Source organism: Dama dama, chromosome 24, assembly GCF_033118175.1.
Source record: "Dama dama isolate Ldn47 chromosome 24, ASM3311817v1, whole genome shotgun sequence".
NCBI classification, from domain to species: Eukaryota; Metazoa; Chordata; class Mammalia; order Artiodactyla; family Cervidae; genus Dama; species Dama dama.
The window spans coordinates 50,383,459-50,408,415 of record NC_083704.1 but is presented as its reverse complement, the minus strand read 5'-3'; the positions used below and the strand labels follow the sequence as shown (position 1 = coordinate 50,408,415).

General features: G+C 40.6%; 2 protein-coding genes across 2 annotated transcripts in view; one reads left to right on the top strand and one right to left on the bottom strand.

The window, feature by feature from the left end:
• CACNA2D3 (calcium voltage-gated channel auxiliary subunit alpha2delta 3) overlaps positions 1-24,957 on the top strand; it is an 839,655-nt gene that overhangs the window by 692,225 nt on the left and 122,473 nt on the right. Inside the window, exon 27 of the mRNA XM_061129193.1 lies at positions 2,074-2,154. Coding sequence (XP_060985176.1) covers positions 2,074-2,154 — 81 coding nt within the window. The remainder of the gene's footprint in view (positions 1-2,073; positions 2,155-24,957) is intronic.
• Positions 16,625-23,083, bottom strand: LRTM1 (leucine rich repeats and transmembrane domains 1). Its single transcript, XM_061129103.1, has 2 exons — positions 22,387-23,083; positions 16,625-17,058 (listed from the first exon to the last, which is right to left on the bottom strand). The coding sequence occupies exons 1-2, from the start codon at positions 23,081-23,083 to the stop codon at positions 16,625-16,627; spliced, it is 1,131 nt and encodes a 376-aa protein (XP_060985086.1).

Sequence of the window (24,957 nt, the reverse complement as noted above, 5' to 3'; positions counted from 1 at the left end):
TCAGTCGTTCAGTTGTGTCCGACTCTTTGCAACCCCATGGACTGCAGCACACAAAGCTTCCCTGTCCTTCGCCATCTCTCAGAGCTTGCTCAAACTCATGTCCATGAGTTGTAATGCCATCCTACCATCTCTATTTCATGTGTCTGATATTTTTAGTGCTCATTCTGTGTAAGGCTCTGTATTGTGCATTGTAAAAGCTTCAGAGATGAATAAGACATAGTACTAGAAACTTGGATTGCTCTGGACAGTTCAGTATCTGCTTATGTTTTATATTAGAGGCTTCTGTATTAATCTCTTACAAGCATTCCCAAGTCACCCCTCATGGGGACTCTCTAATGGTTTAGTGTCAGAGCTCCTTCCTGAGTTTTGGCACTTGCTTATTTCTCTAAATGAAACATCTTTAAAAATAAAGTTTTCAAAAATTTTGGAAGACATGTTGATAAGAGTTGTCTAATAATTAGTTGAATGAACTTATTAGGAATAGGGTCCCTCATTAATGAAGATATTCAAAAAAAGACCAAATTTTATTGTAGAAATTCCCTCCCTAGGTGGGATTTTAGAGGAGATTATCAGTTAGATTCCTTTAAGAAGCAAGTTTCTTGGAGTCTATCTATACTCCTTTGCTGACAGGCCTGTGTTAACTCACACCCATGCACATGTATGTGTTCTCAAATATAAATTTCCAGGTACTAAGAATTTCTTCATGTTTGTCTGTATCACATTTTATTGCTGAAAATATCAACTAAGAAACAGTGGACTTTCTAATTCTGCAAACCTATCAGTAATAATGTCTTCTTTCATCATACACTTCCATGATACTTTCTTTTTTGTAGTCTTCTGAAGTAAAAAAATAAAACTTAGCTTTCTAGGTCTGGACTGGAGCCATTAAATTATCCAGAAGGGGATTTTCCCAAACCTGGACGGGGAGGAGGAGTTGTGGGTAATGAGAGCGTCTCCCAGAAGTGTTGCATGTGTGTGTCTGTGTGTGTGCATGTTTGTGTGTAATGGCTCCTCAGTTCAGTTTGCTTTGTTGTTATTCACCATTTTCCCTACAAAGAATTATGTCTGGAAAAGAATTCTGATTAATTAAGGCTGTTGTCTAATTGGTTTTTGGCAAGTGGGGTTTTCACTGAACTTTGAATGAAATCACATAATAAAAAGGAATTTACCTTATTCATGATAAAGTTATGGATGACATAATATCTTAGGAGATTTTGTGGCCCCTTTAGATTTGGAGAAAATGTTAAAAATCACCACACACAAGTATTCTGGTGGAGCTTTCTTGGGTTTTTCTCCTGTGTGTTGAATACCTATACACACTGGGAAAGAAGCTGGTTTTTATTACGGCTTAAACTCAGGCCAGAAAATTCTTAATTGTTTTGGTCATAAGTGTATTTAAATTCAGATCTGCCTTCTCCCTGCTTCTAAATTCAATTGGATTGCATTCAACTCACATTCACTGAACCTTTTATAAGGCAGCCACTGGAGTAACAGTTATTAACTATGGGCATTAGGAATTTGTGTTCAGTGTCTTTTAATGCATGAGTGTTAGAACCATCACTAGTAATTAAAAATCTCTTTATACTAATACCATATTGTTACCACATTAATAAGAGTATGGGGCAAGGATTTAATTCCAGCTCTATCCCTATTTAGAATAGTTTTGCTCAGAAAAACTTGGCTTGAAATTAAAATTTTATATCTCAGTAAAGTTTTAACCAACAAATCACAGCTAAAGTTCTCAGCTCACTGTAAAATAGTTTCAGTACTTTATCTCAGGCAGCTCTCTGTGGCTGTGTTTAGAAAGGCAATGTAAATATGATAACTGACAGTAAACACTGATATTAGTAATCACAAATTTTTAAAAATATGGTCCCTCTGTGGTGATTAATAATTTTGATATGAAGTAGCTAGATGTTCCCGAGTAGGGGTGTCATAACTTGGTGCATTGATTTCTTAAGCTAAGAGGACTGCCTACCCCACACTTTAGGCCTAACAGGGCAGATCCGCTCTGAGTTCTGGGAAGTGAGAGCTGGTGCAGATTTGGTGACTAATCTTTCTTTTTTCTTATAGGAACAGTCAACAAAAGCAATGTGGTGACAGCAAGTACCTCCATCCAGCTCCTGGATGAACGGAAATCTCCTGTGGTGGCAGGTAAATGATGTGTTTCAATCAATGAATATAAAATGAGCATGATGCCCATTCATCATTCATCAGCTACTTCCATGTATCAGAAAGTTGGCTTTGAAAGGTTAAACAAACAAACAAACAAACATTAAAAACTAAAAACTCTTTAGCTTGGCATCATCTCCTCCAACCCAAGGTTCTGACAGCTGGTTGAATTTGATATGAAAGCAGAACCATTTCCCAGGACTTTTATCCATAGACTCTGAGCCAGTAGGAAATTTTTGGTATGTGCAGAAGATCATTTCTTGACAGTAGGTGCCATGTCAATTTAAAGTAAGCTTCAGATCTCCCATTTCTATGTTGGGATAACAGGGTCCATGCAAGGAAAATGTGGGTTTGTTTTCAGCAAATACAAGCTGAAATGTGCCCTTCTCTGGAGAACCTGAGATTTTCATCACCCTAATCCCCCTGGGGGGATTAGAGTTAGATGTATCTGCAGGTGCTGGGTTTGGGACCAGGGGAAAAGCCGTTTCATGATTGAGTTTTGAATTGTCAAAGAAACCCTATATCTGGCTTTTCCCATCTCTCTCACTCTTAAGAGTGTCAGTAGATTTTTTTGACTGACTGGAGGCTTTCAATTGGTGATATTTTGCCTATAGGGCCAGAAACTGTCATAAACCCTCCTTTGGAAACAGATGCTGAGAAAATGGAGCCTAAGAGTGTGTCTGGCACATTGTTTGTTTCTGATAAATAATTGTTGGAGCCTTTGGTTAATGAATGAGTGAGACTGTCTTAAGTATCATCCTGATAATTGGCTTTTGGTGAGTTGTACCATAGAATGATTTTGAATATCTACTTCTGTAACTCCACACACTGTGGGATGGAATTGAAATGGATCAGACATGTTTGAAGTGGTTGTCCTTTGGCTTTATTTTCTGACATAGCCTATACATCATAACTGTATTAAATATTAGCAGGACTGAAACATTTGGAGACCATTGCCCTGGTTATTCCTGGGCTATTGGATATGACAAGGAAGACAGTCATACCTATCTGACTGGTAGCTCATCTTCAACTAGGCAGACCTATAACTAATCAGCCAGGAGATAAAGACTGTGAAAATTCAGGGCTGCTGTCTTCACATTTTGTTCTTGGTGTCTCATGTTCCTTGAGGAAAGTAGGAGACAGGATCATTTAGCTCAGCAAGATTTATTTTTGTTTGAAGGTCAGCCTTACTCACCTCCAGCCTGACCCAGCCAGCTAGTTCTGGAGGCATGTTATCTCTCCGGAGTTGAGGCCACATGCGCCACCTGGTAACGACATGGTCTGAACCAAATTGTCTGTTTGAAATTTCTTTCTAAAATCTTTTCCTTGAATTTCTCATAAAGTCATCATGAAGGATGCTCTCTTTTGGCTCTAGGATCACTGTGCCCATCCCAGCCACATCTGTCCAACTTTACAAACCATGTTCAAATGTTTCCAAATGACTTAGATTTCATAAATGTCTATTTGACTGAGTATGGACGAAACGTGGACTCAGCCTGGGCACTGTGTATCTAGTCTGGAGAAGATCGTGACTTTTCCAAATGGTGTGCTTGTCTACTGTTGAGTTATATAGTTGGCCAGAGACCACAGGCCAGTCATGAGACATGGTTGGCCCACCCTGAGTGGGTAGAAGAGCCATCCTCCTGGTCACTACAACTCAATGTGTGTCAATTGGTGCCCATTTTCAGGAGGCAATTACAGAGAAAGACAAAAAATAAGGTTATCCAGGGAACTGTAATTAGTTGTTACCTTTTAAATCTGGTGATTATTAATCTTCTTTTTTAAAGTAGATTGAGTAGACATAAGATAAGACAGAATTGCTCATATTTGATCTTGAAGGCTGACATGGATGCAGCATCATGAAGGCAGTGACCTCAAAAGAACCTTTATGTCTCCAAAAGCAGAGAGGCCTCCTCAGCACTTCCCCACATTTCATTGGCTCTGACTCATCCGTCATATCACTGGATGATTAGGTTCGGCAACTTTCTTCTGTGTATTCTCTACAAATTAAGTAGACATTGTTTACTGCTTTAAAATTAAAAAGCCCATTTTAATTGGGGAAGAAACCTTGTTTTGGCAGATAAAGAAGAATATGTGAGCAGGCTTGTCCCCCAACCAGTGTGCCTCCAACAGCACATGGGATACAGCCAACTGGCAGTAATTTGGGATTTCAATGAAATCCTTGTGCTGGATTGAAATTTATCTGAAGAGAAAGGTGTGCAACTTTGCAGTTTATTATCAAGGACTACTTTGCAAAGCCTGCAGTGCTCCCAGATCTGATCTGGTGTTCTCATGTTCATTGGCTACATGTGTCTGTTTGTGATAGAAAGAGTTTCTTGTTTTCGTTTTGTGTATGTGTGTGTTATTCTCTTCTTTCTCTCTTTTTTTGTTTTCTTTTTCAAACAAAAACATTTAGATACTCATCTGTCAATGACATCTTTGAAGAAAGGGCAGTCAAACTGGGCCGGGTTCCATTTATACGTCAGCCTCAGTGCATAAATGGGCCCCATCCATCTTCTTGGCCTATGACATTGCTTACAGTCCTTTTCTTGAGGAACTTGCCAACTCTCCAGCTGCCACTAGCATGCTAAATTTTCTTAATTGCTTTCCCACTGCACAGGAAGGAGTGGTAGGACTTTCTCTCTGGCCCACCAAGTCTCTCTAGAGTGCTAGAACCTGCTGTGTGTGTCAGGCCCCTAATCCATTTTTCTGTTGTTATTGGAAATGCAAACCTGGGATTCTAAGGGCCACATAGTTTTGTCACTCACTCTGTAACTTGCTAAATGTGTGGTCTTGGGTCCCTGAAGTTCTATCTAAAATAGGGTTGGGATTACTATCTCCCTCACCTTACTCTGGGTTGATTTGGGGATAAAATGAGGAAATAAATTTAAAAAATATCAATATCAAGAAGTAAAATTTACCAGGATTTGAGGCGGCCTATTTTTATCTTCAAGTTGGCAGTATACTTCTGTATTCATTCATTTATTCAATAAATAATTCCCAACCTCTTTCTTTTGCCAGCCCTCTAGATAGAAATGAATAATAACCAGACTCTGTGATTGACAGTCTCTCCCCTTACTCCCTATCCTCCTCCCCGCCACCCCCCACCACTACCTGAGACCTTTAAAATAGCAGCTATTTTTAAAGCCGTGTCTGCACAGGATAAGTGAATTGAAAAGCTGAACAGTCATTGAGAAACTCCTAGAGGTCAAAGACTTTCTACTTTTCATCTTGTCCTTCACAGCATAACCCAGTGTAGTCCCTGGAGTATAGTAGACACTCAGTAAGGATTCTATACATTGGATTGAACTTACAGTAAGCCATTTTGCCCTTAGTTGTTATGACTTGAGTTCTTTAAGTTACCTAGATCATGGTGTTAATTCTATACTACACTCTCAATGAAGAGACCAGGCCCAATAAACCAAGAGGCAAAGGTACTGTTTCCATCATGCTGGGGTGGAGAGAACCAGGAGAAGAAAATAAATACATAGATGGGAGGAACTGAGAAAAATTGGAAGGTACAAGGAGGCAGGGAACTTCTTCCCCTCCTTGGAGTGTTTTCTGACTTCCCTGTGCTTCTAGACTCTCCCTCTGACAAATATAAAATACTTAATCTCAATTTTCGATAAGCTCATATTTCTGAATTTTGAAAGTAATAGAGAATAAATTCTGAATTATTTGCTTTAAAATGTGAACTTTAACATATCAAAATCTAAAATCTCTTCTAAGGTATTCTAATTTTATTTCCTAAATAATTTCTCTCCAGAGGCAAGGGCCATCCCAATTATATTTTTATTCCCGGTGCCGAGGTAAGAATTGATATGGTAAATACATCAAGAATATTGACTAAGTGACTTAAGAAAAGTGGGGTTCATTTTTACCTGTTCTCTATACTACCCACTCCAGTGTTCTTGCCTGAAAAATTCCATGGACAGAAGAGCCTGGCAGGCTACAGTTCATGGGATTGCAAAGGGTCGAACACAACTGAGTGACTAAACACATAGGCACACATGCTTGCAAAGTTTACTGACCAAACAGTAGGAACGCAGAGCTTGACCAAAACTCCGAGAGAGGCACTCAGCAGCTGAAATTCCAATCCACACCATAGTGAAGTGATGCAGACCAATATGGATATTTTAAGGAGTAGAAAAACTGTTAAGTGTCCCATTTTGATAGCAACTGTTGTTAGCACAGTAGTTGTCTCTGCATTAGCAGATACTTTTTTCGAGGTCCAAGCATCTAACCTGATGCCTAGGGTAGCTAATCTGTTTGTCACCAGAAAGGCATTGGCTACAGAAATGAATATTTTAACAGGTTTATAGAGATATGAATGATTTGCATACCTAAAATCACCTGTCTTAAGTATAAAATTTAAGGATTTCTAGTAAATTTTGGGAGACTCTGATCTCACAGTCTATTCCTTTGCAAGGAACACAGCATGTTAGATCCATTCATGGAGAAAATTGGAAAATGTAGGTTAAGTGGTCTCATTTGCATAATTCTGGGCCTTGTAATGAAGGGGGATGCTTGATCTTAGGACAAAAGATCTCATTTTAACCAGTTGATTAAGAAAGAGGTTGCTGAACATCATTGACCATTAGCTATTGTCAGGTACATGTCATTTAAACTGAGTATACTGTTTAATATACAGCTTTCCTTACAGTTGCATAAATAATGGTGCCAAAATGTTATAGGCAAATATTCAGCTCATCAACATTTCTTTGGTGGGATTTCATATATGTGGTATATATGAGTTAACTAGTATTTAGAAATTAATTATGTGTCAAGTCTCCATGGATAAAATTCTAGTTTGTAGGTGAGCAAAGGGAATGTTTTATTATAGCAGAAGTTAATATTTATTGATCACACTAGTTGTCCTTAACCAGGGACAGTTTTGGCGCCCAGGAGACATTTGACAACATCTGGAAATATTTTTGATTGTCGTGACTGGTTAGGAGGGGTCCTGCTGGCATCCAGCGGGTAGAGGTCAGGGATACTCCAGAACATCCGACATCACACGGGACAGTCCACAACAGCACAGGATCATCTGGTCCAAAATGTCAGCAAAGGTGAGGTGGAGAAATGCTGGGTTACACTGGCAGGAAAACTTCAACTCTCAGTGCTTTCAAATTCAGCATTTTCCCTTGTAGGCTTATTTGCAAAAAGACCCTATTTCTTATCTTCATTTTTTAAATTAAATAATTCAATGAGTGTATATGTATGTATGTATGTATATAGCACCTACCATTTTCCTGTTGCTGGGGATACAGCTGAGCACAAGCACCCCAGAGACATTGTGGAGTGAGCTGGGGGATGATGTTTGATGCGGTGAGTGGGCACTGTTGGCTCTCCTGCCCTGAGGCTGAGGTGGCAGCAGCCCAGTGAAGAATCATTCTGACCAAATTGCTGCCGATGGAGGAGAGCCTCCCCTTGTGGGGGAGGTACAGACAGCAGACAAGTGTTGCAGGAATGGGAGGAAGAAAGGAAGAAGGGCGGGAGGGAGGAGGAGGAAAGGGAATTTCCCGTCATGGTTGATGCTCTATGAAAAATGAAGTGTGGTTGGGAGTACCAACAGCAGGGAAGAATGCTGGTGTTCATACTTCTTTTTTTTTTATTATCGTGTTCATGCTTCTGTGTGGCAGAGGCAGTGCTTCTCCAGACTGGGGGAGGATGGGGACTCAGAGAAGGCCTCCCTGAGGAGGTGACCTGATCAGAGATTGGAATGATGAGATACAGCCATTATGCAAAGATCTGTGGGAAGAACGTTCCAGCAGAGGGAACAAACTTCCCTAGGAATCTTGAGTGAGATTCCTCACACATGTTGTGTCTCAATGGTTTCTCTGAGACACAAATGAGTCTCTCAGGTTTGGGGTGGTATTTACTAGAATCTAAAAGCATGACTGATGGGCAGATGCCCCAGGGAGAAGTGAGGAACCCAAGGCAAGTTGTGTTCTAAATGTCAGCTATGAGATGGGGCTTTTTATACATTTAGCATTAATTTTTTTAAAGTTGACTTACAAATGCACTGCAGGGGCAAAAGGGGCTCTAAGCTGGTAGGAATGACAATAACAAACTTCAGAGAAATGGATTAGTGATGTAGCTACCAACTATGCTTTATTTCAAGTCTGCAAGAGAATCTGAGTTAGAGTTAGCCACAGAGAACAGCTGCTCTGCATACCACAGTAGACAGTGACAGGCACTCTGAGGATCATCGCTCCAGGAATAAAAATAGCCCGGAGTTTGGAGAAACTGAATCTGTGCTCACTCTCCAGGACACTCACTCCCATGAGCCACTGTCCTTTTATAAACCTTACCAAAAGCCCCAACACATTCTCCACCCCAAAATCAGCAGAAGAATTTTGGAGTTATGGGTCCTTATACCCAGTTTTTGAGTTCTGTTTTGGCAGGCCTCTGCTTTCCAAGGTCATGGTGGGATTTGGACATTAAAGCCAGTGTAAGCCAAGGATTTAGCAGTGAGCACAGGGCCATTTCCCCCTTCTTGCTCTGGGATTGAATGTTCACATTTGTAAAATGAGGTTGATTGGTGCTTTGGTTGGATTTCTAGCAGCCTAGTTTTTAAGTATAGAGATTTGTTTCATCATCATAGAAAAGGAAAAGAATTAACCAATAATGGGCTATTTCTTGCACCCAGATTCAGCCTAGCTTTGGGGGGACCCCTCTAGTTCCTTTTGAGAAAAATAATTTATATAAAGAAAGTGCTTGGTGAATACTTATAGCTGAGTGCTCAGTAATGGTTAGCTGGTAAATTATCACTGCTGTTGTTAAGAATGATATATGTTACACCGACCACACTCATTAGCCAGTGGTTTTTGTCATGTGCTGTTCCCTGTGAAAACTTGCATAGGGGATATCATTATAGTGTCTTTAAATGTTTCATAGTAAAATTTTGAAAGTCGGACTTTCTTGTACCTACTTCTCAGAATAGAGATTGACAAACTGTAATCCACAGAACGAAATTTAGGATGCTACCTTTTTTTTTAGAGTTTTATTGAGGTATACTTAAGTTACTATAAAGTTCACCATTTCAAGTCTACAGTTGATTGGGTTTTGGTATTTTTAGGTTGTACAACTGTCACCACAGTCTAGCTTTAGAATAATTTTATATTCTCCCAAAAAACCCCCATACCCACACACCCTCCTCATTCTTTATATCCCATTCCCTACTCAGCCCCAAGAAACCCATTAATCTCCTTTCTGTCTCTATGGATTCACTTACTCTGGACATTGCAGATAAATAGAATCATACAACATAAGGCCTTTTGTGATTCACTTCTTTCACTGAACTTGATGTTTTCAAGGTTCATGTTGTAGCAAGGATCAATACCTTGGCATTTTAAACTGCCATATGATATCCCATTGTGTGTATGTATAACATTTATCCATTTATCAGTTAATGGATACTTCTGGGTTGTTCTCACTTTTCAACTATTATTACCAATGTTGATATGAACATTTATGTACACATTTTTGTTCAGATACATGTTATAATTTCTCCTGGGTAAGAATTGGGATAGAATTGTTGGGTCATAAGGTAATTCTAGATTTGATATTTTGAAGAACTGACAAGCTGTTTTCCAAAGCAGCAGCAGCTTTTTACAATCCCACCAGTATTGTATGTGGCTTCCAGTTTTTCCTCATACTTATGAATGCTTGCTATTTCTGTCTTTTTTAGTTTAGCTATAGTAGTGGGAATGAAGTGATTTGCATTTCCCTAATAACTAACTACACCGAGCATCTTCTCATGTACATGCCAGCTCCTTGCATATCTTCACTGGGGAAATGTCTGCTCATATCTTTTGCCTGTATTTAAATTAGGTTATTTGTCTTTTTATTGTTGAGAAGTAAGTTCTTTATATATTCTGGATGCAAGTACCTTGTCAGATACCTACCACTTGTTTTTATAAATAATATTTTATTGAAATACATCCCTGTCCAGATTTTCTGTTTTCAACTTCTTGTGCAAATGGCAGAGCTGAGACCATATGGACTAAAAAGCCAAAAATATTTACTGCCTGACTCTTTAGAGAAACCGTTTGCTAACTCCTGCTTTAGATAAAAATATGTCATGGTCTGTTTAAAAAAAAAAACACCAAAAATGCTAATTCATTCACTCACTTATTTTGCCATATTTTTATCTTATAAAAATGAAGAAGATATTTAAATCAGAGGTGTGTAAGTAGGTGTTGAAGACAGAACTTCCTGCATCAGAAGGTATCCATCACTGTGCCTAGTGTTTTTGTGTATGTGGTTACAGAGATATCCCAATGAAAGGTCCTGAGCTTTCTAAAAATATATGCTCTCACTGTCAGTCAAGACAGTGATTTGCTTAATCTTCACTTTAGTTTATAAACCTCTGAACAGTGTAATCAGTATAATGCTTGGTAGAACATTGGAAATGCCCTCACATGCTTTGGTGGAAAACAGTTTCTGGGATTTCCCCCCACCCAACACGACTCATGAGAGATTTGGGGATTTATTTAGCCGCCTTTATCCAGGCAAATCTCCTAGTGACCTTAATGGGATTTTGATCTTGGTAAAAACTAGTATATGTACGACTCAGGCTAAGTGAAGGGCTAAAGAGGATAAATGAGCTGACATGCATTTCCCCTCTCTGGGAAGAGAGGGCATGACTGGGGGCTCTAGCATAAATGCTTTGACAGTTAGTCTGTGGACTCTTGCTCATGGAATATGCTTTTGCCAGTCTGTGGTGGGAAAGGGACAGTGCTGATCAAAGGCTCTTTATTCCCATGGCCTCCTGCAGTTTGCACTCACCAAGAACTCCCACATTCTATTCTGGGTGAAAAGATCTGCATGAGGTCAAGATCAGTGTCTGAATGTCATTCCTACTTCAAGGCCAAATTATATGTGATCAGGCTCAGGCAGACTAGAGTGTACAATTGTCTTAAAACATAAAAACAAAGTTCAGAATGAAAACACAGTGCGTGGGCATTTTTATGCTTGTACTTCACTAGCCTTCTTCGACCAATTCCCATGTTTTTGCTGATACAGCAAGGTTCTTTTAAGCCAAAATTATTTCTGTTATTATGTTATTTTGTGTTATTTCTTATTTTTCTATGCGCTTCTCACTTTCTCTCTTTCATGCTTTCTGGAACCCACTCCAACCGGGTTTCATCCATAGTGAATCATTTCTCATCAAGGTTATTTATAGCTCCCACATTACCAAATCCAAAATTGAACGTCACAGATTCTTTTTTCTTGATCTATCAGCAGCACTTGACCATGTTGCCCACATTCTCCTTGGAAACCTCTTTATTTGGTTCTTTGCCTACCTCACTGCCTACCCTCTAGGTCTCCTTTGCTGATTTTGTTCATCTCTTGATTAAGCATGTTGGAGGGCCCCAGGGCTCCTGTCCACTCGCAAGGCTTTTAGCACCATTCATGAGGCGGTGATTCCTAAGTCAGACCTCTTTCCCTTGACTCTCTCTTGTCTGATTAGTGTCTCTGCCTCTCCCATCAAAAAAATCCCATTCCCAGAAGCCCATCAAATGCAATTGACTCCAAGCTTAATTTACTGCAGTTATCTGGTTATTCAGTCCAAAAAGTTAGGAGTCATTTTTAAAAAGTATTTATTATGGATAATACTGAATATAATCAAAAGTAAATAGAAGCATGAGAAGAAACCCAAGGAAACCCATGCATCCTTCATTCAAATTCCTTCTCCACTAATCATTAATGACATGACCTTGAACAAATTACCCAAACCCAATAAATTATCTTCATCTGTCATATGGCAGTAAAATACTCTCATGTTTTGCTTAATTTGAGACTTAGAGAAAAATGAAAATATGACACTAAAAACAACTGGCACACAACCTGGTGCTTAATAAAAGTTGATGGCAGTGCTATTATTATTCTTATCCAAACAATTAATATAATAATGCTGTAGTTATTATAGTGTGGTTCACCAGAATGAGTGAATAATGGCAGAGGTTGGGTTGTATTATACATGCTAACCCTTTGCTCCTGTAATTGTATTTATCAGATCTGCAATTAATTTTCTGTGTGACTTAGGAAAAATTCCTTTCATTTTCCATTCTTCTATTTCCTGTTTGTAAAATAAGAATATGAAACATAAGTCAACTCCAGTTGATCAGGAGTAGGTACTTAGAAAAGAGATTTTAAAGGATTCTGAGGCTTTGACTGGAGTCAGTAGATAAGTTTGCTGAGATCTGTTAGTAATGTCTGAAGTAGGTAGGAAAGCTGGTCACAGCTATTCTGAAATTGGCCACACCTAAACTAACTGCTCTCAAAGGACCTTCCCAATACCCAGTCCTTTGGTTCTTTTTCTTCTCTTCTTGGTAAGCCTTTGAAACTGGATAACATCCTATCCATCCAAATGAATACTCAGTGTCCTTAGAGTGAAAAGTAGATGTGGATACTCCAGTCAAGAATCTGAAAGCAAAGTGAGGGATTGCAAACCTGCCTCTCCCAATGGGAGGGAGGTTTCTTTGAGACCTTATTAAAATTTGAGCATAAATAAATAAATAATTTTCATCATAAGGGAAAACAGGGTAGTTCCCTGAAGTTGTGTATAAGCCACACCCAGTGACACCATGTGGGGTTGGAATATCATTTGCTGGTAGGTTTCTGTCTAATAGCATTTAGCATTGGATACACTGGTGGGTTTGACCCAAGTGAAAATAGTTATTTCCTGATCTTCAATAGAAGGTTACAGATTTCTAATACTTAGTTGTATAATTATGATAATCAGTGCTACACCCCAGATGTTTTAGAAATTGATCTGCTTCCTTTGATATTTTGGATCTAAGACAAGAGTGTCTAATTTCTGGAGTAACTTGGTTAACTTGAATAATGAGATTTCAGAGCCTTCAGGAGGAAATCCTGTGACTCACTTTTAAGTCTTCCTTTTTTGTATGAAAGAAAAGAAATGAAACATCCATTGTTTGTGGGCATTTTATCATCTGAAGCGCAAGATTATTCCTGGAAGGTCAGGGATATTTGCCTTAATTTTAAAAGCTTTCCGAGTATAGATTTGACACTATGTCTTCTTTCTCCACAATCTCTGTGGCAGAGATTCCTCCTACACTCTCTCATTATATGCCTCACATTTTGGGGTCCTGCTGTTGTGAGTTTGTGACCTCTGGCAAAGCAAAAATAGTGATACTGTTCCACTAAATATAAAGAAGAAACTATATTTTACAAAATTTTCTCAGAGCAATCCACAATAAACATGATATTTATTTACAGTATTCCTTCAGTAAGGCTCTATGATGGAAGGGCATTTTATAGGAGAATCTATAAATATGACAGCAGCAATAAACAGCTGAAAATAATCTATGAGGCGTTTGCAAATTACCCCTCATGAGCTGTAGTGGTTGTGAAAGATAATTTGCGGTTCTCACAGAATACCCTGCAAATTGAGTCTTTCATCTGCAAGTTTTTTACAGAGAAAACATTTCATTTCTCCTATTAACGAATGATAACTCTGCATTTGTTAATCTAAACAATTTGATTTATATTTTTCTGTGCTGAGAGACTTGTTGACATTTTAGGGTAAGTAAGTATTTTCATCGCCAACTTCTCTTTGAGGTGACTGTAGGCAAAAGATCGACAGCTGAATATAAGAAGGCATCATTTTAATAATTTTCCTTAAAGACATCTCGTAAAGCAGGAACCTATTTGCCCAAGTTATCGTCTATGCTTAGAAATCTAATAGGACGTGGGTGTCAAGGAGTGAGGATTCTAGCCACATTCGGGGTTTTCTGCGGTGGATTGGAAGCTCTGTCATGTAATCGCTGTGGGCAGGGGGATGGGGTCGACCTGCACAGTCACCAGACCTCCGACAGATGTCTTAAATCACAGCAGTGAAAATAAATAAATCAATAAATTTTTAAAAAATCACAGCAGTGAAAGAGGCACGCGATGTTGGTCTCAGTAGTTTCCAGCTTATGTAATATCTGTTCAAGTATCTCACGGGTTGGATGCCAAGATTACATGAATGTTCATGAGAACACCTCTCACCATGCATGGTACGTAGCACGAACTCTCAAAACATTTGGTGAAATGAGGACAATGTATAAAAAGATCTCCTCGATTTCCTTTCTCATATTGCTTTCTTAGCCAAGGACTCATAGTCCAGGGCAAGGAAGACTTTTTTCTACCTGGAAAGTAATCCCTCCATCCTTGGACGGGATGCTTGATCTTACCTCTGAAGTAGTGCATGAAGAGAGCAGAAAGGGGGCATCGGGCCTGGGATGGAGCTGATCCCAGAAGCCAGCTTTCCCTGAGATCTCTTTTTGATCTTAAAATCCACGGTAATTTTTCAGTCTACTCTTTAACATATCCAGATTTATTTTAATATTCAGAAAAAATTAGCATCAAATGTAAATGTTTTCCCCCAGAAGAATCATTTAGCAAAACTGCTGTTCCAGCGAGTTGGCCCATCTTTAACTTGTGGGGTGGGAGACAGTGGTTGTGAAGCACTGTGAGGAGGTATAGATGTTCTCTGTGATGTGTGAGTCCTGCAGGGTAGGCTAGGGTAGGTCCATCTGTCTTTCCCCTGACCTCTTTACACTGCTGGGCAAGGCTTTGGCTGCATCAGACAGGGAAACAGTATTTCATCCTGTATAGACCTCCTATTCATGTGCCAGGTTAGGGAATCAGGACTACTGATTTAAGATCCAAAACACTGTTATATGCCCTGAAGAAGTGAATGCAGAGCCAGTACCCTGAATGGCAAATATGCTTTATCCTTTGAACCAACTCCAGTTGATTAGTTCTGGTTGCCTACAGTGCTGTCTTAAGAAGGCATCTGTGGTGCATCAGGCCTCAGGGGGAGGAATGCTGGGATTGATTAGTGATGTCTGTCAAGGCCTCTGGAGGGACAACTCACCCTGTTCTCTTCTTTTGCTGAGTCCTTAACTCCTCTGTGTAATGATTTTAATACTAACAGGTGACTCTAAATATGAGATGGGGCATCATGAGAGAAAGAACAGGTAGATTCTACTTTAAGAAATCCTAGCCTGAGAAAATGCAAATTTACAAAATACATAAATCTGGAGTCAATTATTGCCATTACAGAAAGATTCCATGAAAGGTTCCTTTAAATAGTGAGCTCCCCTACTGCATTAAAATGATGATTCAATTTACAAAAATTTCCTTTGCATGCAACTCTTCAGGACCGTGTCTGTGGAGTTAAGCAAGCCACACCTGATTTTTTTTAAACCCTGGCCTAAATAATGTTCAGGATGGCTGCTGCCACATATCTCAAGTCTCTTGATAATTCCCACTCTCTTCAGACTTCCTCTGACTTCCTCTCCCAGAGTGTTGAGTAGACAATCTGGGTGGTGGTCAGCAGCTGCTGGCTTCCACCCTGCTGCGGCTGCATTTCATTAGTGGGTAAACTGATTGCTCTGTGTTTATGTGTGGGTGTGGTTGAACAAGCCTATGCACTCTGCGCACTCTGTATGTAGACACAGATACATATAAGCCATTATCTCGCTCTCAGCCCACCCTAAATTCATTCCTGCTGTGAGAGCTTTAAATGGAAGGTTCCAATCACCTGGTGGGTATGGCCTTTTGGTGATATGTGCCCTGAATTCCGCCACCCCGTCCTCTTTGTGTTTGTTTATATGTTATTTCCCGTTGCATCAGAAAACTTCCCCAGACCCTGCGCCTGAGTCATATTATCCACTCGTGGAGCCCTCTTCTTCTTCTGTGGCCTAGAGAGCCCCAAATGGTTTTCTGATTTAGAAAATTAAATAGAATCTGACTCTTGTGGCAAGCTACAAAAATTCCCAACCAACAGACTCTCCCGCTAACATACCTAACATCTAAAAGTATCACTGGTCTAGCATGAACTTGGATTATAGAAGCACTCAGTGCCCCTTGGGTAAGATCACCAGCTTCTTCCCAGGCACTCAGAATTGGGCAGTTTTCCAGTGGACCATAACGCTCCCAGGAATGCTGACGGCATGTGTGTTTGTGTTTCAGCTGCTTTGTTAAAGCAACTTAATGCAGGGAAGAGCACCTTGAAAGAGATGTACCTTCCCTTTCTCCATGGACAGCCTTTCCCACATAGAATAACTTCTCAGGCACAGAGCACAAGTTATCATATCTATTTCAACTATGGTATTAATATTTTTTTAAATCTCAACATAAATTTCTTTCCATATATATATATATATATATATGCATACATATATATATGACCCCATGAACTGTAGCCTGCCAGGATCCTCTGACCACGGTTATTTTCCAGGCAAGAATACTGGAGTGGGTTGCCATTTCCCTCTCCAGGGGATCTTCCAAACCCAGGGATCAAACCTGGGTCTCCTGCATTGCAGGCAGGAGAAAAAGAAAATGAGGCAGTAACAGTGACCTGTCAGCCCTACTCAGAAACTGTTTTCTGGTTTAAAATGATTATTATTCCTATTTGAGATGAAAGTTCTCAGGCCAGTGAGCTGTCAAACAGCTCTTTTCCTTCTGTCTTCGTGGGCTCATTGGTTTGAGCCAAGCGTCCCCCATGGTACCGGGCTGTGATAGCTGCATAGGTGCAGCCGTAGATGGCGGCCGCCAGCATCATGAGACACACGATCCCACACACCACCCCTGTGATGACAATGGTGGCCATGGCGTGGCGCAGATTGGCCGGCCTCGGCTTAGGTTTGATCTCACACTCCCGGTGGTCTTGCTCCCCTGCGCTGTGGCTCTCGGAGAGCCTGGGGACAGCCTGGTGGCCAGCACCTCGCTGCGGCACCTGCAAGGACTGCAGGTGTAGAGAAGGAAACGGGCAGGGGTGGTACAGCTCGTGAGGGATTTCAAGGAGGTCCTTTCCCTTCCAGGTGTCTGGTGATACACAGATGATGCTGTCCATTATTCCCCCTTTAAGAAACAAAGACAAAGAATGATAGCAGAGTCTCATACAACCAAATTCCCAAATCCTCAGCCTGCAAAACTTAGGCAGATGGAATTTATAAAACACCTTCCCCCCCCCCGGCCCCGGAGTCAAAGAATTTAACAGCCATATTTTATGATTTTAAGATTCCTAAATTAGCTGCATGCTAAAAATGCCACACACTAAATGGGCAATTATGTATGACCAAGAATTCATTAGAAGCCAAGTCACCTTTACCTTATAAATGCCAAGGGAAAACAATGCAAAAGCTGACAGGAAGGGGCGCTGGAGGCCAGCCTGAGGGCACTCTTGCACGCCCTAATGAGCCCTGCCACACAAGAAATCTATTGTGCCAAATCACCACTGGAGATCTAAAAAATAAATAATTAAAACAAATGTCTTTTCTTGTGATGTTATGTGTTAATTTCAAAGACCCTGTGTCTCTACCAACACTCTTCAGTGATGCCAAATGGGGAAGTCAGCGGTCCTGTGAGTGTTTTGTGTATCTGAAGGTTTGACAGGAATATGTATTACGTTCATGGGATTAAGTACAATTAACGTGCCTCCTCAGACCTCGAAACATTTAGTATTTTGAGTACCAAACTTTCTAAGACTCAATTTCCATTCTGTGTAAGGGGATTGATTTCCTCAGGTGTTTGGACTCCAGGGGAGATTTGAGTAGCTAGAAATTCTTTTCTAGAAAGAGCAATGAATAAACAGATTCCATCCTGGCCAAATTTGACCACCAATTTGCTGTTTGACCTCAGACAGATAAACTTCTCTGACTAATTTTCACGAAGACATCCTACTTGTGTCTGTCTTGATGGTTTACAAAGCACTGTTAGATAAGTCCTCACAACTCTGCTAAAATGGGTAATTCTTGTCCAGGGTCATTCAGGTTAAAAGTGGATGGATCAACACTGAAATCCAGCCCACTCCTATGATCCCAGTTTTTCCCACTAAAGTCACATCCTCTCTCTCTCTGGAATGTTGTAAGGTCCATGGAATTAACACAGTGACCCTCAGTAGATCCTTACCTCCGTGAGTTGTGACACTAATCTTAGACTGGAGATATCTTTGTACACATCATAGATGGTTTATGAAACTATACCAGAAATTCCCAGGCAGGAGATTGTTACTTCAGTGTTTAGAACCTTCCTTTGTACTTCCTTTTAGTACTTCACAATTTGGGGAATGTTCTCACATCCATTCTATCTGAATTTATAAGCTGAATCCTACTGTGGCCCTATTAATAGATAGGGCCATTTTGCAGTTCAAGGGTTACTGTGGCCCAGGTCACACTGGGGTTGGTGGCCATGGAGAAATTCAACACTCATGCCTTTTTGGCCTTTGCTGCTTGAACTGAATCACCTATTGCCAGAGTCTCCTGAGCCTGATCTGGCTTCTTCAGTGATCCCCTGAGGCAAGAACCTCAACTCTAAAGCAAAATGATAATAGGAATCTCTCCTTTCTTGAGCTGAGGTGCAGCAGGCCAGTGGTGTGGTGTGCCTGCTCTGGATGACCCCAAGGTGCCAACAGGATGTGACTGAAGATCTCTATCTCAGGGAATGTTACAGTACTTCACCTGGGGAACCAGCAATTCCACTAGCTGACTTAGACCTAGACTGGGGCGGTTCACCTAGCCACTCCAGGGTTAAGTTCATTTCTCCTGTTACTGGCTTTCTGTTTTAAATATTAGGGTGAGAGGCATGGCCTCAGGACCCAGAGCCAAGAGAATACACAGACTAGAGCCTGGATGTGGCTGGAAGGCCAGGGTTGTGGCCATCAAAAGCTCCAGGGTCTCCTGCGTCCTCAGCCAGGACTCATTTCCCAGCCTTCCTCCACCATCTCTTCAGCCACTCCCCAGGAGGCAGATCTGCCAACGACAGCTTGAGGGCCTCAATCTCTTCTGGATTCATAGAAGCTGACAATTCAAAAAGTTCCAGCTTTCCAAGCACTCTTATTATCTATCATCTGGCTGCTAGCAGCTCTTAACCCCTGTCTTAAACGAGATTCACATCCCGAGTCTGACCACTACTTAGCTTTGCAACCCTAAGCAAGTTACCTGACCATTCTGTGCCTCTGCTTGCTCATCTGGAAAGTGAGAGACCAGGGTAATAATGAAATTCACTTCACAAGATTGCTCTGAGGACTCAGCTGAATAAAGTACATCAAGTGTTTAGCACAGGTCCTAGCCCAGAATAAATGTTTAGTACAGTTAACTATTGGCATAAAGATGATTTGTTAACTTATGAATGGAGGGAGAGGAATGCTAATTAGAAAATCTATGCACATGTTCTTGAAGGAGACATTATTAAATATTCATCAAAGCACTTTTTTTTTTTTCCCTTTTATTGTTGGGTCCAGAGGAAGATGAAATTTCCCCACCCTTTGTGGTCAGATTGAAGCCACCTGACTGAGTTCTGGCCAGTGGACCCACTGAATGACACTTCCAGGCTGCAAAATCCCCTGCTTCATCCTCCATGTGTTTTGTTCCCCCTCGGAGGGAAGTAAGGTCTTGATCAATATCTATTACCTTATTTTGCCTTTATTCCATGCATCAGTAGTCAGAGTGTCTCCTACATTTGCATTTATTTGCTGGTTTTATTTAGTCATTTTGACACCCAGGTCTTATTATCCCAGATCAGTTTTGCCTTCCTTCAGAGAAAGGCTGTTTTCTGGGTGGGGTAGCTCTGCCATGAGGAAGTGTTGAATTGCATTGTGGAGCCTGAGGACCAGAATAGGTCTTAGGAACTCCCTGGCTTAACACTGTCAGTTTCCACCTGGTGACACTGAGGGCGAGAAAGAAGCATTAATTTGCCCAAAGATCACCAGTGAGTTCGTGGCAGAGCAGGGGGAGCTATATCCCTCCCTATATTGCTTCTAGTTTCCTGGACCTGGGAACCATTTTTGTCAAGAAATATTTTCCTTTGATGAAAACCATCTTTCTGTGATGGTTTGCCTTATGCTTACTATCTCATCCAGAACACAGTAGGTAAAGCCACTTCACCTCTAGATGTAAGCAGTTTTATTTGAAACCTCCTTTAAGAAAGATTTTTGTCAAATCACATGACATCTATTGTAGATCAACTTGAAAATTAGCTGGTTAATGATAAGCTACTGACTATTCTATTGTTCAGAGAGATTCTTAAATCAATAGTGTTTACTTGATCCCATGTGTTCTCCTCCACTTCCTTCTGTATAACTGCTGCAACTATCCAGACTCTCTTGATTCCCTAAGCCATGTCTGGATCTCTGATATCTTCCCAAATTATGGGCTCAGATATACATCCATCAACTCAACATCACTCCTTGACTATGTAATGGGCATCTCAAACTTGACATGCCCCACGTTGAGCTCTTGATTTACCACCTCCCACACATACTTGCCCATTTCCCCCATTCCACAGCCTGACCCTTGTCAGCTACTGGCATCACCATTTATCTGCTTACTCCTGGAGGACAAAACAAAATTGTATTTCCTGTAATATACTCTGTTTTCCTTATATCCAGTTCTAACCCATTAGTAATTTCTATCAGTTCAATATTCTAAATATCTCCCAAAGTTGATCATTTCTCATCATCCTAGTTTGGGCCACTGTCATCTTCCCTGAAAGACTGAAATCACTTTCTTCCTCATCACCCTGCTCCTTTTTCTGCAGGCTTTGGTTTGATCTCCCTAGAGTCACCAGAGTGATCTTTTAAAATGTAGTCAGATCATATTGTTCGCCTGACTAAAATTCTTCAAGATATTTCCATCTTGCCTAAAATAAAATCCAAATGTCTCGGCTGGCTCTGCACGTTCCAACATGACCCGGCCTCTCTCACTCCCGTCCTCTGCGCTAGCCACTCGTCTGTCCCTCTTTCTGTCCCTCAGTGGAGCCAAGCTTACTTCCCTCTCAGGTCCTCTGCAACTACTGTCCTTTTCCCGAGTTATCTCATGGCTCTTTTCCCCTCTTTATTCCAGTTCTGCTCCCCCATATTACCTCCTTGTAGGGGCCTTCCCTGTCCTTCACATCTGAAATGGAACCCTTATTCCATCACTCTCTCCCTTCATGCTGCTTCTAGCACTAACTGCTCTCTGAACATAGATACATATATTTGTCTTACTTAACATGTTTCTACTGTCAGAATGTAATGCCCATGATGATAGGGATTTTCTTATTCACTGACTTTTTCTCAGCACCTTGAAATGTCCATGGCATGTAAAATTCACTCAAGTTTAGTATGAATGAATGAATGATACTTAAAAGTCAGGAGGAAAGAAGCACTGTGATGTAGAGGAGGGAATGTAGGGCCAAGACCTAAAGCTGCTTCTTCTACTCTTATCTTTGCTTCTACTCTGTGATCTTCATCAAGTTACTAAACATCTTTGGGCGTCCATTTCCCATTGATAATAGACTAGCTTTGAGTTAGGAGGGGTTGGCAAACTTTCCTGTAAAGAGCCAGATAGTTCATTTTTTAAGCCTAGCCATAGTCTCTGTCCTAACTATTCAGCCTCAACCTTTTAATGCAAAACAGCCAGACAGTAAATAATAAATGGATGTGGATGTGTTCCAGCAAAACTTTATTTACAAAAATAGGTGGGCCAGATCTGGCTCTTAGGCTACATAGTTTGCTGACCCCTGAGTGATTTCCAGATCCCCTCTTCTTTAATATTCTGGGATCTCTTGCTTTGTTTTTGACATCTGATTAAAGAAATACTTGTTCCCTTCAGAGAGGGAGCCGTATTGTATTCAGTTTTAGTAACAGTGGTGTCTGCTAAAGCAGAATGGGTAATGTCAGTGAAGTTTCATAGCTGTCAAATGGTCAGAAGCAGAGAAAGAAGGAGGGGCAGTCCTAAGGAGAAATACCATGCCCCCAGTTGGATCACACTTGAAAATCAGAATCTGTTGTCACTTCAGAGTTGAGTAGTTATTGGATAGGTCAAAAAGTTCATTCGAGCCTTACTTATGAAAATTTGGCCAACCTAATATTTAGGTGGATTGAATTTCGTTCTTTCTTAACGGCCTACAGTTTCCAGATAAATAACTTAATGGTGGTATTAATCAAAAAGTGGAAAGTTGGGGTGGAGAGGGGAAAAAAGTGGAAAGTTGTTTCCATGAATCGTATCTGTAGATGACTTTAAATACATGATTTGAAACACCCTTAATGACTCACTTGCCTCTTTTGCCATACCGTGAAATGACATCAGTGCGCAAAAGCTTACACAGATCCCTCAAACACTTTTCAGCATTCCTTCTACTGCAGAAAACCATTGAGGTTTCTCCTAAACTGATCATACACAGATGGGGGGATAGGCATTAGTTACTGACCTTTATAGACAAATGTCTCCAGCCAGAGTTTAAGACTGAGCAAGTGACAGTTGCATTTCCAGAGGTTGTCTTTGAGAAATAAATGCTTCATTCTGGGCATGGATTCTAGGAGGGCTCGATCGAGCTGCCGAAGCCGGTTTTGCTGGATCGCAAGAACGGTTAGGTTCTCCCAAGGCTCACCTAAGGATGCAGGAAGGTGACTTATATTGTTTGATGACAAATCGAGTTCCCTCAGCTGTGGGAGAGAATGGAATAGTCGGCTTTCCAGAGAATGCAGGGAGTTCTGAGTTAGGTTTAAGACCCTCAAGTGCTGAAGTCCATGGAAAACTCCGGGGGTCAGATTTGAAAGAGAATTGTTGTACAAGTTCAAGGTTGTGAGCTGTGGCACTGATTTAAATGCAGAAGTCGGAAGCTGGTGGATCTGGTTATCTTGTAAGTGCAGCGTTAGAGTCTGAGGAGGCAAATCGGAAGGGATTTCAGCCAGACCCTGCCGGCTGCAGTCTACAGAATTTGAAGGTGAGTGGCAGCGGCATCTCTCTGGGCAGCCGCACACCACCGGGAGCAGGAAAATCATACTTGAAAGCAGCAACACTTCACCTACAACAAACAGAAAGAATTGAGATAGGAACCAGTTTCTAAGTGGTATCAGCTTTTGTTCCTGCTTTAAGTTCACAGGTAACCAGAAGGTAGATGACATAGATTATCAAGTAAAAATGTGAAAAAAAATATTTTGGGGGGCATGTGCCCTTTGTATGAAGCAGAAGAATTATCTAGGAGCAGAACTTTAGGAGCATGAGAGGGAGTTCAGATACTCACATTTCTCAGAAGTATGCTCCAGACTGTGCTGTCCAATAGGACTCTCTATGGTGATGGGAATGATCTGTATCTACTGTCTAATATGATAGCCACCAGCTTCATGTGACTTCAGAGCTCTTGAAATGTGACTACTGCAGTCAAGAAACTGACTTTTTATTTCCATTTAATTTTAATCAGTTAAAATTTAAATAGCCATATGGTGCTAGTGGTGCATATTAGATGGGACAGGTCTGAAGCATTCTTACAAATTGATGTCCATCTTTCAAGTGTAATACTTCCATGAATGATGATTGTCTCTGCTCCTTTTTTATTCAAGAGATTTTAAAACAAAGAAAATCATTAAAATAACATAATAAATACTCATGTTCCTGTAACAAAGTTCTGCCAGTTATTCATAGGTTGCCATATTTGCTTCATCTCTTTTTTTTCCTTAACTCAAAGAAACAGTGCATTGCTGATAAGTTAAACTCCCTTTAATTAGCACCCACATCATGTTTTCCAGCAGGAACCGCTCCCCATCAGCGCCTTCCCTACCATCACTATTCCATCCCACCAGGCCTTTTAAAAACAACAAAATCACAAATAGCCTTATAGCTCGTATTTTGAGCCAGGCACTCTTGGAAGTGCTTTATATATATATTAATTCATTTAGCCCTCCTAATCTTGTAATTTGGGGTCTTTTACTATGCACATATTAAAGGTGATGAAACTGAGGCACAGAGAAGCTAAATCACTTGCCCAAGGTCACACAGAAGTAGGAGAATCATGATTTGAACCCAGGCAGTCTGCTTTCAGAGTCTATCAGTGTTCTTACCTGCTGTGCTTTACTGCCTGTAAATATTTTTACATACAGACACATAACACACATACATGCACAACACACACATACACATACTATAGAATGTTTTGCATAGTGGTTTTCTAAAAAGCTAAATAATCATTGGTATGTTTCATTTTGCAGTTTAGTCACTCAAAACTGATCCATCCACAGGGATGCATAGAGAGCTCATTCATTCCTTCTAGCTTCTGTGTAGTATTCGATGTCGAGGCCTTGCCAGATTTATTATTTAGCCACTCCTGTATTGACGAGCATTTGAGTTGTTGCAGTTTCTTTCAGGACAAATGATGCAGCAGAAGGCATCCTTACACAGGGCTCCTTGGCTCTGAAGAAATTGTACGGGGGTTCTAGATTCAGTACGTGCCTCCTTGCCAGGTTTGAAGAGGATGCCGAGTTAACATTCTCTCAGGCACTGCTAGGTCAATCTCCAGTGGAGCTCGATCACTCCCTTCTTTTTTCCTGAGACTTGAATTTCAAAATGGCAAACATCCATCAAGGACATTTTGTTAAATTGGTAGAGGAATTCACAGGGCCAGGCAATAATATTTAAAACTCAAGATGATTATCTACTGGTAAAGAAAGTTCTTGAGAGGAGATTTTCAGTTTGTCTGTCTGTTTTTGGCCTTAACTAGGGAAATGTACAATGTGGCTGTCAAATGCACACATTTGTGCGTGGAGCCTTTCCCCCTCTGTCCTTTCAATTCTCTTTCTTTGATGCTGTGAACAGTTCTTTAGGGCAAGTGGGGAGATGTTTGGAAAGCCTTCTGAAGGAGATTTTGTTCAGTTTAGTTTCGCTCAAGAGATGCAAAGCATTACAGTCCAGTTCCCTCTAGCAGCATGTAAAAGAGAAAAACCTTGTTTTCTTTTCTATAATTTTGCAAATAATATACATCTCAGTGCCAAAGCAGCTTCTGCTC